Source organism: Vespula pensylvanica, chromosome 25 (assembly GCF_014466175.1).
Source record: "Vespula pensylvanica isolate Volc-1 chromosome 25, ASM1446617v1, whole genome shotgun sequence".
Classification (NCBI taxonomy): Eukaryota; Metazoa; Arthropoda; class Insecta; order Hymenoptera; family Vespidae; genus Vespula; species Vespula pensylvanica.
In genome coordinates, this window is record NC_057709.1 from 1005381 (window position 1) to 1018971 (window position 13591).

General features: G+C 31.4%; 1 protein-coding gene across 7 annotated transcripts in view; it reads left to right on the plus strand.

Annotated features, from left to right (window-relative positions):
• LOC122637310 (protein Fe65 homolog) overlaps positions 1–13591 on the plus strand; it is a 108117-nt gene that overhangs the window by 93319 nt on the left and 1207 nt on the right. For 6 of the 7 annotated variants that reach the window (XR_006329217.1, XR_006329218.1, XM_043829336.1 and 3 more), the window contains 10 exons: positions 6904–7092; positions 10021–10253; positions 10447–10565; positions 10747–10859; positions 10957–11155; positions 11932–12059; positions 12283–12288; positions 12450–12700; positions 12818–13020; positions 13249–13425. Coding sequence is in view for 5 of the 7 variants with exons in the window: in XM_043829336.1 (XP_043685271.1) it covers positions 6904–7092; positions 10021–10253; positions 10447–10565; positions 10747–10859; positions 10957–11155; positions 11932–12059; positions 12283–12288; positions 12450–12700; positions 12818–13020; positions 13249–13425 (1618 nt within the window). In the remaining 2 variants the exon portion in view is untranslated. The remainder of the gene's footprint in view (positions 1–6903; positions 7093–10020; positions 10254–10446; positions 10566–10746; positions 10860–10956; positions 11156–11931; positions 12060–12282; positions 12289–12449; positions 12701–12817; positions 13021–13248; positions 13426–13591) is intronic. The other variant, XM_043829337.1, reaches the window with a different exon arrangement.

Here is a 13591-nt window from a genome sequence, read left to right on the forward strand (position 1 = left end):
CGAAAAGTCACCCTTAAAAATGTGTACGTGTGTGTGTATGTGTGTCTGTATGTGTGAGTATATATAGAAAAAGAAAAGAGAGACACATTAAGCAGACGTAATTAAGATGAAACCGATAATTACGAAATGGTATATAGGGTGACCTTGGCGTCATAATTATCATATAAATATCTTTATGAGTTAATACGCGTAAAGGATAAAAGTCAATTTCTTTTTATTGTTACGCAAAAATTTTTTTTCCTTCGTTATTTTCTTTCTTCTTTCTTCTCTCTCTCTCTCTCTCTCTCTCTCTCTCTCTCTCTCTCTCTCTCTCTCTCTCTCTCTCTTTCTTTCTTTCTTTCTTTCTCATACTTTTTTATCAGATCAAGCAAAAGGATTACGAAGAGGAGAATGTCGAAGGTGGTTTCCTTTTAAGTTATAAAATTTTATGTTATAGTAACAGCGTTCTTTGTAATAGTGTCTATAAATAGACGAAAAGAAAAAAACGAGAAAGAAAGAGAGAGAGAGAGAGAGAGAGAGAGAGAGAGATGACGTGTGCTATTCGATTAGTCTTTCGTAAGAGAAAAGAAAGGAAGGTCAAGAATAGAAAAAGAATAGAGAAGTATATTGGTTAAAGAAGAAAAGAAAAGAAAAAAAAACGTGAAGGAAAGGAGAGAGAGAGAGAAAGAGAGAAAAAGACATTCTATGGAATCCTTGGGAATTCTTACATTATTTTTTATTTCTGTCCTTTTCTCGTAGTTATAGGATACCCATGGGAACGATAAAAGTACCGGCTTCTAATATACTCGTTCGTTAACGAGTAGAAAATATTTTCTTTTTTTCCCGAAGAGGGGATTCTCTCTTTTCGTCTATCTAATTCATCGAATCCACGAGACTTTTTTTCTATTTCTAACACTTTTCTAACGATTTTTTTTTTTCCATTCCTAATATTTTTCTAATGCCTTTTGTTTGTAATTCTCTTTCGTAACGACTCTTTCATTTCTAATATTTCCTAATATTTCCTTTTCCTATTTCTGCATTTTTTTTCCTCGCTTCTAACGATTTATCTATTTCTGATATTATTCTAATGACATTTTTTTCCAATATTTATCTAATTATTCTTCCATTTCTAATACATTGTCTAAGAATTTTGTCTTTTTCATTACTAATATATTTCAAATATCTTCTAACATCTTTTCTATTTCTAAGATTTCTTTTAGATTTTTTTTTTAGATTATCTTTTCTTTTCTTTCTAATATATACTTCGTTTTATATTATCTTTAATTAATTCAAATGAATTTTCATTCATTTTATATCTCTTTCTCTCTCTCTCATACATTCTATCTGTCTCTCTTTGATCGTTACCTTTACGATCACTTTATCCTTTTTCTTTTTTAATATACGAAACTCTGAAATCGTCTCAATCCCTTCCCCTTTATCCCCCCCTAATTTTTCTCGTCATATTTTTTTTCTTTTTCTTTTTGAAGGGTTGGAGGAGTGGGGAGAAGTGGTGTGGGTGTTGAAGGAAAGGACTCTCATCTTCTCTCCCTCTTCTAAGATTTTAATCTAACTTATGCGATAAAACGCGATCAAAAGCGAAAAGGGACACATCGTGTGCTCGTTTGGCGAACGAATTTCGTACGTGCTTCGAATCGAATACGTTTATTATTCTAATTTATATCTAACTTCTTTTTCGATTCTCCTTCTTGTTCTTTTCAATATTCATTTAAATTTTATACCTTGTTGATATTCGATTCTTAAGGAAAAAGAAAGAGAAAGAAAAAAAGAAAAAAAAGAAAGATAGAAAAAAATCAGATCTATTACCAATGAATTTCTTCATTTAAAATGATTGGATCATTATTATATTATTATTTTTTACAAAATTTTTCAATCAATAATAAAATTAATAATTATCGATATCTATTAATCGTTTGAATTATTACATATGTTGACCGTAAAAAAAAAAAAAAAGAAAAATTGCAAATAATTTCGAAGCATTACACATAGTTTTCATGTAATAAGAAAAATTCTAATTAATTTCTAACGAAACTAATTTGTTGAAATATTACGTGTTCGTAAGTTAAGAGAAAATATTTGGAAAAATGTTTCAACGTGAGAGATTGTTATATGCGTCTGAAACATTTTCGAAGAAGACAAAAACGAAAAGAAAAAAGGGTATAATCATCCTAATTAATTTCTAATGGAACTAATTTGCGAGACGTATGAATGCGAACGAGGAGAAAAAGATTGCGAAGGTATTTCGATTTAAGACGTTGTTAAGTACTCATAAAACATTTTTACGGAATAAAAAACACAAATTCTAATTAATTTTCTAACAACTTTATATTTACGACATTTTTACGAATAGAAATTATATAAAACACATTCAGAGAATAAAAAACAAAAATTCTAATTAATTTCTAACAACTGTATATTTACTACATTTTTATGAATTTAAATAATAATAATAATAATAATAATAATAATAATAATAATAATAATAATAATAATAACAATTTTTATTTAAAAATGACAAAGCTAAAAAATATCAAGTTCATTAAATCAAATAATTATAACAACAATAATAATAATAATAATAATAATAATAATAATAATAATAATAATAATAATAATAATAATAATAATTCTTATTAAAATATAACAAAGCAAGAAAATATCAAGTTTATTAAACTAAGTAATGATAATAATAATTATTATTATTACTATTATTATTATTATTATTATTATTATTATTGTTGTTGTTGTTATTGTTATTATATGTATATATCGTACTCTAATTTATATCAATAAGAACCGGTAGAAAAATTTCATTTCAATGCAACATCCGTAAAAGAAAAGAATCGTCACGATGCGTCAGAACAAATCATCATCCCTCTTCGTATCACGCCCATAACCAAATAGAAAGCTAGGAAGAGTATAATACAAAAATTATCAGATAAAATTTGGCACGGTTCGTAAAATCGGGCTAACGATGCAATTTGTTGGGTGTTAATCTGGCCCATCTCACCTTTCTCTCTCTCTCTCTCTCTCTCTCTCTTTCTTTCTTTCTATCTTTCTCATCTGATGAAAAGAAACCTTCGAACGAAATGAAGAAAGAAAGAAAGATATAAAATGAGGAAAGAAAATAAATAAAAGAAAAGAAACACAATAAAAACGAACGAACAGGCAGACAGACAGAAAAGAAGAATCAAAAACAAAAAGAGAAAAAAAATAGACAGACAAATAGACAGACAGACAGACAGACAGACAGGGAAAGATAGATAGAGATAGAAATAAAGATGGAGAGAAGAGAGAAAAAGAACAAAAAAGAATTATGAAAAAAAAAAAGGATAAGAAAAATAAGAAGAAGTAGAAGAACGGAAGAATAAAAGAAAAGAAAAAAAAAACAAGATAAAAAAAGAAAAAGAAAAGAAAAGAGAATTGTATGGAGAAAGCAAAAGAGGGTGTACGTGGGCGTCCGTAGGAAGTGAGCCAGAACCAGAGAGTGTAACAGAGAGAGAGAGAGAGAGAGAGAGAGAGAGAGAGAGGGTGCTTCTCTCTTCGCTTCGATCAATACATACTACCGGCGAAGCCTCCCTCCATCCACCCCTAAACTACCCCTGCCATTCCGTACCCTTCCATTCGACCCTCATGACTAAGAGAGAGAGAAAGAGAGAGAAAGATAGAACGATAGAGAGAGAGAGAGAAAGAGAGAGAGAGAGAGAGAGAGAGAGAGAGAGAGAGAGAGAGAGAGAGAGAGAGAGATACGAACGGATAGAGAGTGACAGAGATAGTGAAGAGTTCAGGTTTTCTCTTTTATAGATACGGCACTGGCGTATGTCTTATCGGCTGGTTGACTCTCTGCACGTTTAGAAAGACCTCGTGTCTCCCTTCTTCCTAACATTCTAAAACTCGATCCACCCAACCACCCCCTTCTTTGAGCCCCAACCTCAACCACCTCTGACCACTCGATATCTTCTCTACGGTTATTCTTTTTTTCTTTTTTTCTTTCTTTCTTTCCTCCAACTTTTGTTTCTTTGTTTCTTTCTTTGCTTTGTTTTCTTTCTTTCTTTGTTTCTTCCACGTTCTTACTTTCTTTTTCTTGGTTTTTTTTGTTCCCTTTTTTTGTTCTTTAAGTAACCTCATCCGTGGTGACCCTATCTTCGATTTGGCTTCGATAAATGGCTTGTCCTTTGAACGAAGTATTCGATCTCTGTTCGTTCCCTGTCGTATTATTTCTTTCTTTCCTTCTTTCTTCCCTTCTTCTCTTTTTCTTTTTTCTTTTTCTTTTTCTTTCTCCTTTATCTCGCTTTATTAATCCTCCATTTGTGCTTTATTCCCTTCCGACGAATTTTTCGTTCTCGACGATTCTTCTTTCGTTTTCTTTTATTTTGCTTTATTTTCTTCTTTCGGCATTCTTTTTTCTTTCTTTTGTTTTTTTCTTCTTTTTTTTTTTTCTTCTTTCTGTTTCGTCATTAGATGTCAGATAGAGTTTTGTTAGAAGTGGATCTTCGATACATTTTTTTGATTGAATTTGATATCCTAATAAAAAAAAAAAGAGAGAGATAAAAAAATAAAAAAGAGAAAAATCAAACGAACGAATGAACAAACAAAAAAAAAACAAAACCAAAAATTCAAGAAACCCTAATTCTCGCCCTTTCTCTTACCCAAAAACGACTCAAAAAAAAAAAAGAAGAAAAGAAGAAAGAAAAAGACGAGAAAAGAAAAGAAAGATATCATGATTTCAACAGGATGGGATAAATAACGGGCTTCGTGCGGTGTAATTTACTACACACGGACAGGTGCCTCGCGAGTATCTCGCCTTACGACCTAATTGGGTTTAATTACACCTGACTGAAAGTTACGAGACGTAAATGTCCACACATACATATATATATATATATATACATATATATATATGTACATGTACATATGTATGTATGAATACATGTATATATATACATATATATGTATATAGAGAGTAAACGTACATAATAGGTGGACTCGCGGTCTCCCCCGTCAGCCGATTTTGGTCGGTGCAATTGGCCTTGAGAGTTTATGACTCAGCGCTAATTACCGTCCTCTAATTACGCTAACTTCTCTGCGTTTGAAGTCACGTGGGAGTACGTCACTCGTCAACGATATCGATTATGGATAAATCGTTGAAAGAAGTTTCATCGGATTCTTATCTTTTTTTTTTCCAAATCGATTTACGATAGATAGGTTTATTCCGTTTATAATAGATTGATTTGTTCGTTGGTTGAATTTTGGGTTTTCTTTTTTTTTCGTTTATCTCATCAAGGAAGGATTAATAAGATCATTAATCGGTATCACGATGCTGCGGTTTCATCATTAATAATGAAACTATGAAACAACTCGTTATTTCTATCATGGAACATCCTAATCTTACGACTCCTAAAAAAATATTGCCTACCCCAAATTCAAAATCATTATATTCCACATCATCAACGGGATCGATCGATCGATTCTGCGGTTCAACCGCATTGATGATATCATCAAATCCTGCCTATATCATCCACTCTCTATCTATCTATATCTATCTTTATCCATCTTACTCTATCAACCCTGAAACCTCTTTTTGGCATATCGCCAATTTCACGTAGCCCAAATGCTTCCCCACCACTCTCCTTGCATCCCTAGATCCCTGTTTCCCTCACCAATTGCAAAATAGTCTCATTTAACTTGGTGTATATGATATATGCAAGTAACACTGCTAAAAAAACTCGATATCATAGTAGAACGATACTACGGTGCACAGAAAAAAAATAAATGAACAAACTAAAGAAACGAAAGAAGAAAGGGAATGGGTAAAAAGGCCGAACGAAGAAAAAAAAAGAAGAAGTAGAGAAAACAGAAAAAGAAAGAAAGGGTTGCATCTATAGGAAGCAAAAAGGGTCGGTGTAAAATTTCATCCCTAGTGAACCCCTTAATAGTACCTACCTACCTACCTACCTACCTACCTACCTACCTACCTACCTATCTATCTACCCCTCTTTTACAAAAGAAATATAATTAAATGACTTTATAAATCTTACAAACTTTAACATTTACGTTGAATTTTGTAATAATTATAATTCAATTTTTAATAATATTACTTATCGTCATATTAAATGTGTTCGAAAAAAAATATTATCAGGTGTTATATGTATTAGTTAATACGTCTGATAAATGTCTGATCGATATATTTTTTGATGATCTAATTATTTGATGATCTGACTTATTATAGTCTTTTCGAGAATAAGATTAGATTGGTCTTAGTCTGTCCTCGTAAGCATCGAGTTAAACCCTTTAATTACTTTAACAGGAAGTTCGCGAGCATGTACTAACAACTATGTGTTCGTCTCTGTTGTTGTCCGACGCTTATCGTTCGTCGATCGTCAATTATAACGCAATTAAATCCAACATGGCAATTAAATCCCGTAGGATTTCTCTTATTTTATAATATCTATCGTTAGAAATAAATTAAAACAACGCGTCGATTTTAAAAGAATTTTAATTAGAGGAACGATTAGCATTGTTCGAATTATTATCATCGAGTAAGACGATCATATGGATTTACAAATGGACCTATGGATCCTATAGCTTTTATACCCTCTTCTTCTTCTTCTTCTTTTTTTTTTTTTTGTTTAATTACCATAACAATATTTATCGACAATAGTTATACAACAGTTTTTTCTTTGGTTTGATTTTTTTCGATTAAATTTACAACGAATAAAATCATTGAAGAATTCGATGATGAGAATTGCAGTGGGTGGGTGAAATAGATGTGGGTGCAACGATCCATAAAAAATATATATATATATATTAAATCGTTCGATAAGGAATGAGGAAGAAATAAAAAAAAAGAAAAATGAAAAGAAGACAATTAGATCCTTCTATTGGGGTTTACGAAACCTGATTTAGGTACAGCAGCGAGGGTGTGACGGAGTCAGCTTTGGTCGACGACACCCTCAACGGGAATCCTCGACCATCGTCCCCGTCGTCCTCGCCGCCTTCCACGTCTACGTCATCATCGATCCTACCACCTAGATCTTCTTTGCTCCAGCAAACAGGATCTACCGTCAACGCTGCGGATAAATCCGCTACGAGAATGTACGTACGAATAAGCTCGATCGTACCTCTCTCTCTTTATCTATCTCTCTTTCTATCTCTATCTATCTATCTATCTATCTATCTATCTATCTATCTATCTATCTATCTATCTATCTCTATCTCTATCTCTATCTCTCTATTAGATTCAGCTTGCTTTGTATCTGTCTATCTCTTTCTTTCTCTTTCCATCTATCTATCTACCTATCTCTTTCTTTCTCTTACTTATCCTTAAGTTCATTCATTAGCTTATTTTTGTTTTTTTTTTTCAAGTGTTTCTCATAAGTGTGATTGGCCAATAAGTGTCGTCGAAATTTTTGTTATATTTATAAATGAAAATAAATCAAAAATTGATTCGAATCTGTTGGGGTAGATTTTGAATATAAAAAGAAATTAGTCATCTCTTTAGTGCAAGAGAAAAAACACTAATAAAAGATAACAATGTCTTTTTTTTTTTTTTTTTTTTTTTTACTTGCATTGTATCTACTGGGCAAAATAAAGAATAATTGAATTGTATTGATACTAATTTGTAACACTAATCGGTATAGAATAGCGTTTATAATTGATAATAAATGACACTAATAAAAATATTACAATTTTATCGACGCATAATCTAACACTAATAATTAACACTAATGTTTATATCGATACTAATAATACTTATGAAAAATAGCAGTATTTTATTTATACCATATAATGCTAGTAAACAAGTATACTATAGTAACGTTTTTTATGATGCTATATGACACTTATGAAAATCATTTAAGAAATTTACTTTGTTGTAAAAACAAACTAATAAATAATACTGATAATTTACCGATATGATAAAACACTATAATATAAATATTGCTTGGGATTTTACAAAACACTAATATTTTTACCAATATCGAAAAATGTAAAATAAATAATTGCAGTAAAACACTAATGGATTATAGTAATATTTTTCTGGTACCAAGAATTATCACGGAACACTAATAAATTATTATATCATTTTACTAATTAGCAATTTCATTAACACTAGAAGATACTAAAAAAACAAAATTGTACAATATTAATATATACGACACTAATAAACACTAACATATATCGACGTTTTACTATTACTATGTGTTGACAAAGAAATTATGCAACACTAAGAAAAGAAAGAATGAAAAGAAAAGAAAACGAACACTAGCATTGCAAATAATTGTTGAAATATCATTAGTGTTAATTTAATATTTTTCAATATTATTAAAATATAAAACACTTATCAATATCTTATAACTGCAGTTATATTTCGTACTAATAGACAATACCAAAAAACAGAGAAAGAGAGACACTTACAACACTAATAAATAAATCAACAATATATTTTATTAATAACAATAATATGATATGATTAAACGAACACTAATAAACGAAACTTACTATTACATTAACATTTAATAAAATTGATTTCTTATATTATATTAATATAAGAAATTAATTTTAAACGACACTAATAACACTTAACTAAACTAATAACACTTAAAACACTACAAAATAAGTTTTTATTTAAATATATAATATTTATTATCGAATTACGACAATAGTTATTGGCCAATCCAAATAATATAACTGATTAAATCTTTATTTATTTATTTATTTATTTATTTATTTATTTATTTATTTATTTATTTTTCACTTACATTTACTTTCAATTTATATACCTCTCTCTTTCTCTTTCTTCCTCTTTCTGTCCCGCTCTAAACTCTCTCTCTCTCTCTCTCTATCTCTATCTCTATCTCTATCTCTTTTTTCTTTCATTCTCTCTTTCTTTCTTTCTTCATTCTTGCAAAGAGCGATCGATTTCTCGAGAGCTAGGCGGATCAATAAAGTGTCCGCCGCTTTTAGTTGACCTGGCAAAGTAAATAGCTTTCGTAGGTACGATGTAGCTTGTTCGTACTTGCCTTCGATCGAGAGCATTGTGTGCGTGTGCGTGTGTGTGTGTATGTGTGTGTGTGTGTGCGTTTATATATATATATATATACATATATATATATATTCTTTCGTAGTATGTATTTTGTTATTTACATATTATATATGTATATATCGATTGTCTGGGTCGAAACCCACCCGCTACGAAGAAAATTTCCCTTACGTGGCTTCAACGTCTGTCTATTTGGTTGCTGCAGTAAATAACAGCATATGCTTTTCATATATTCATACATATATATATATATATGTGTGTGTATATAAGTGCAAGAAAAAAATATATATATATTTATATATATAAATATATAATGAAAAAAAATATATATATATATACATATATACATACGTATGTAAAAATGCATTGCCTTGAGTCTCGTACTAATTAAAAATTAGTTCGTAAATTTGATGCTAGATGGCGTTGCGGCGTTGACTATAAACAAATGCAATCGTTGATGTGACGTAGCTCGTTAAATATGAGATTTTATATTGTGATTGATCGATGAGAAAAGAAGAACAAAAAAAAAGATAATACACCCAACAATTCCACACCCTTTTTGCCCTCCCCCAGCTAAAAAAAAGAAAACCTAACCTAAAAATAGTCACAAGATCGAAACCCAATAGCCTATCCCAGTCTACCAGTATATACCGCATAGTAATGTAGTAATCAGCCTTGTTTTGTAATTTGTGTGTTTTATGAATTTTGATCGATTCAAATATATATTTGCCTTAGCTTGGCGTTGATTGGTCCGATCGATTTCCACAGCAAGGGTGCCTGAATACATTTACACACACACACACACACACACACATATATATATATTATATATATATATATATAGTGTAAGAAAAAAATGTTGGAAACGAACCGGAACCGGTTTAAAAACGATCCGATCGGCGCGTGTTCTTTTCTGCAAACTATTATACTGAACTAAATACTGACAAATACACAGTTATATATACTGTGGTTCAATATTTCAGTTATTGCGAGAAAGCCGATAACGAAACAACAGAGATGGGTGGTGTACCACATGTCGAGGGTGGCTTGAACAGCGAGCTCTATGCTGTACCTGTTAAACGGAGACAGCCAAAGGATCAAAAAAACAATTCCGCATTGCAGAATAATGTTCAAGACAAGGCACCGAACGAAGTTGACACGAACGATTCCGAGGACAAGGATGAAAACTTGCCACCCGGTTGGCAAAAGCACGAAGGTACCTTAGTTTTCATTTTTTCGTTTTTCTTTTCTCTCTCCATTTTTTTTCTTTCTTTTTCTTTTTCTTTTTTTTTTTTTTTTTTTTTTTTTTTGACTAGGTTGGAAGACTTTTTTTAGATCTAGATCTCTAACGAATATTCTTCTTTTTTCATTTTTTATATTTTTCTTTTTTTCTGTTTTCGCCTTTCCAGACGAAAACGGTCCTTACTACTGGCACGTTAAAAGTGGAAACATTCAAAGGGAACCGCCTGAAGCACCGTTGCATAACAAAACTGAGAATCGTAGAAGCTTGGTCAAGGACAACGACAGCGTGAGTTTCCAATTGGTATTTCTGTCTTTTTTTTTTTTTTTTTTTTGATAAGGGCTGGGGACTAGGTCAATGGACAAACGAACGATTTGTAATGAGAGACTTTGTTAAAAAATTCTGTACATTTTTTTTCTTTTTTACAAATGTGATCATACGATTCAAAAATTTGTTCATATTATTACAGATAAATAATTTTCATGGTCTTGGTGGTATGGTTAACACCGTAACACGTAGCAACACAAGCTCGGCTCTTGATCAGGAATTGGAGAACAAAAGGAAGGTCGAACTAGCACTTAAGTAAGACCAATATTTTTTTTAGTTAGTAATTGTTTATCGATTAACTTGGTTATTAAAAAAGAATTTTTCTTTTGTTATTAAAAATTTTATTAAACAGACGAAGAAGCTATCCAGCCAGAGCTGATTCTGAAGGTAGGGACAAGCCGATTAGATTCGCTGTACGATCGTTAGGCTGGACCGAAATCGCTGAGGAGGATCTAACACCTGAAAGATCTAGCAAAGCGGTTAACAAATGCATCGTTGATCTATCACTCGGTAGAAACGATCTACTCGACGTCGTTGGACGATGGGGTGATGTAAGTTTCTTTTTTATTTCTCTTCGCCATTTGTTCGACTATCTTAATTCTAGTTGATTGTCGAACGAAATTTTTTTTTTTGGTTTTAATTTTTTTATTTTATTTTATTTTTTTTTTTATTTTTTTTATTTTTTTTTTTCAATTAAATTACAATCAATTTTTCTATTCGTCGATTCGCCAAGGTTTATTGACAATTTTCTCAACTTGTAAATTTAACGATCGCGTTCTCGTAATATTATTAATTTTTTTTTTGGTATTTCGTAAATTGCAATTTTTCGTTGATTCGTGCAATTGCAATTTTTTGAAAAAAAAAAAAAAGAATTGAAGTAATTTTTGTATATCGATTCGTAGACCACCGCGACTTTCTAAGATTGCAACACGTTGCAGGGTTTTCGTGGATTCCGTACATTTCGTAAATTGCAATTGTTTGATTTGTAAATTGCAACAGATTCGGATATCGCCCGTTTGAGAATTGCAACGGATTTTGAAACTTGAAAATTGTCGATGTTTCAAGAAATTCAGTTTCAAGAAACCTGGCAGATCTTTTCGCGTTTCGAATGTTCAAAGATTAAAACAGATTTTGGAAAATTGCAAAATTTGGATTATTAATAATTTCAACAAATGCTATCGTCACGAAAATTTAGGTGCTTAACGAACTCGATCCTCGCGCTGTGATTGTTGAAATTAGTAAAGAAAAAAAAAAAAAAAAAATGGAAAGGAAATTGAAAAAACAAATAATAGAAATTTATAAATTGAAATTTGTTTAAACGTTTCAGGGAAAGGATTTGTTCATGGACCTAGACGAGGGAGCCCTAAAACTAATAGATCCAGAAAATCTGACGGTACTGAACACTCAGCCAATTCACACGGTCAGAGTTTGGGGTGTTGGAAGAGATCACTGCCGGTAAGTTATCAACGACGACAACAACAACAATAACAACAACAATAACAACAACGACAGTAGCAATAACAACAATAATAATAATAATAATAATAAAAAAAAAACAAAAAAAAAATAGAAAAAAGAAAGAACTAGCAGTAATCAAAATCCCTATAAAATTCATTGATATTAATCAATAAACATTTGTTACATGTCCAATTCAAAAATCTTTGGACGAACCCAACAGTGAGAGGTAAATATTGATCGACATTGAACTCTATCTGAATCAAACTCTTTTCACGATCTTACGACAAACTTAAATATTAACAATTAAACAAAACAAAACAAAACAAAACAAAACAAATGAATAAAAAAAGGAACAATTAATTAATTAACTGTTTAAATTTGTCAAAGGGACTTTGCTTATGTAGCAAGAGACAGGTCAACTCGAAAGCATATGTGTCACGTGTTCCGTTGCGACATCCCAGCACGTACGATCGCAAATACTCTTCGTGACATATGTAAGAAGATCATGATCGAACGATCACAACATCAGAATCTAGCTAAGCCTGTTGATATCAATGGTCGAACGAGCCTGGCGACGAGACCGACGAATTTACCAACTGAACATCGACGTTTTCACAGAAATGGACAGGCCCTAGTCAGTGAGTAACCTTTACAATTAATAAGAAAAAAAAAAAAAAAAAGAAAAGAAACGACAACAAAAACTTTGATTGTCAAAAGAAAACAAAAATAGATGGAACAATTGTTTATTATTGCAGCACAATCATTTCCAACGCCAATGGAAGAACCAAAGAAAGTATTAAAGGCACAATATCTTGGCTCGATGCAGGTCACTTCGGCAACTGGTATGGAAGTGTTAAATGATGCGATAGATCATATCGTATCAAACACACCATTGAATCAATGGAGAAACGTTAACGTTGCAGTAGCACCTAGCATGATCTCTATACTCACACCAAACGTAAGTGATCTTTTTTCTCTTTTTGTCGTTATTGTTGTCGTTATCGTTGTTGTTGTTGTTGTTGTTGTTGTTGTTGTTGTCATGGTTGTTGTTATTATTGTTGTTGTTGTTGTTGTTTTCGTAAATAATCCGCAACAACAAATTTTTTATCCTTAATAATAATAATATAATAATAAATAAAGTACAATTGATTGTTAGATCATTAAGAAAATTGATTTATATTCGTAGGACGACAAGTTGATCACCGAATGTCGAGTTCGTTACTTGTCCTTCCTTGGTATTGGTCGTAACGTTAAACAATGCGCTTTCATCATGCATACAGCCCAAGATCTTTTCATCGCACATGTCTTCAACTGTGAGCCTAGCAGTGGTGCTCTCTGCAAAACGATCGAAGCAGCATGCAAGGTATAAATATATCGATCGATTCAACTATTTTAAATTTGCTCCATATGTCTGGATTATAAACGGACATACTGACGATTCTTAATCCAATATTTTTCTTATTAATAGCTGAGGAATGAGATTAGAAACGTTTTCGTATTATTAGAATCGAAATCTAGACTGTTAAGTA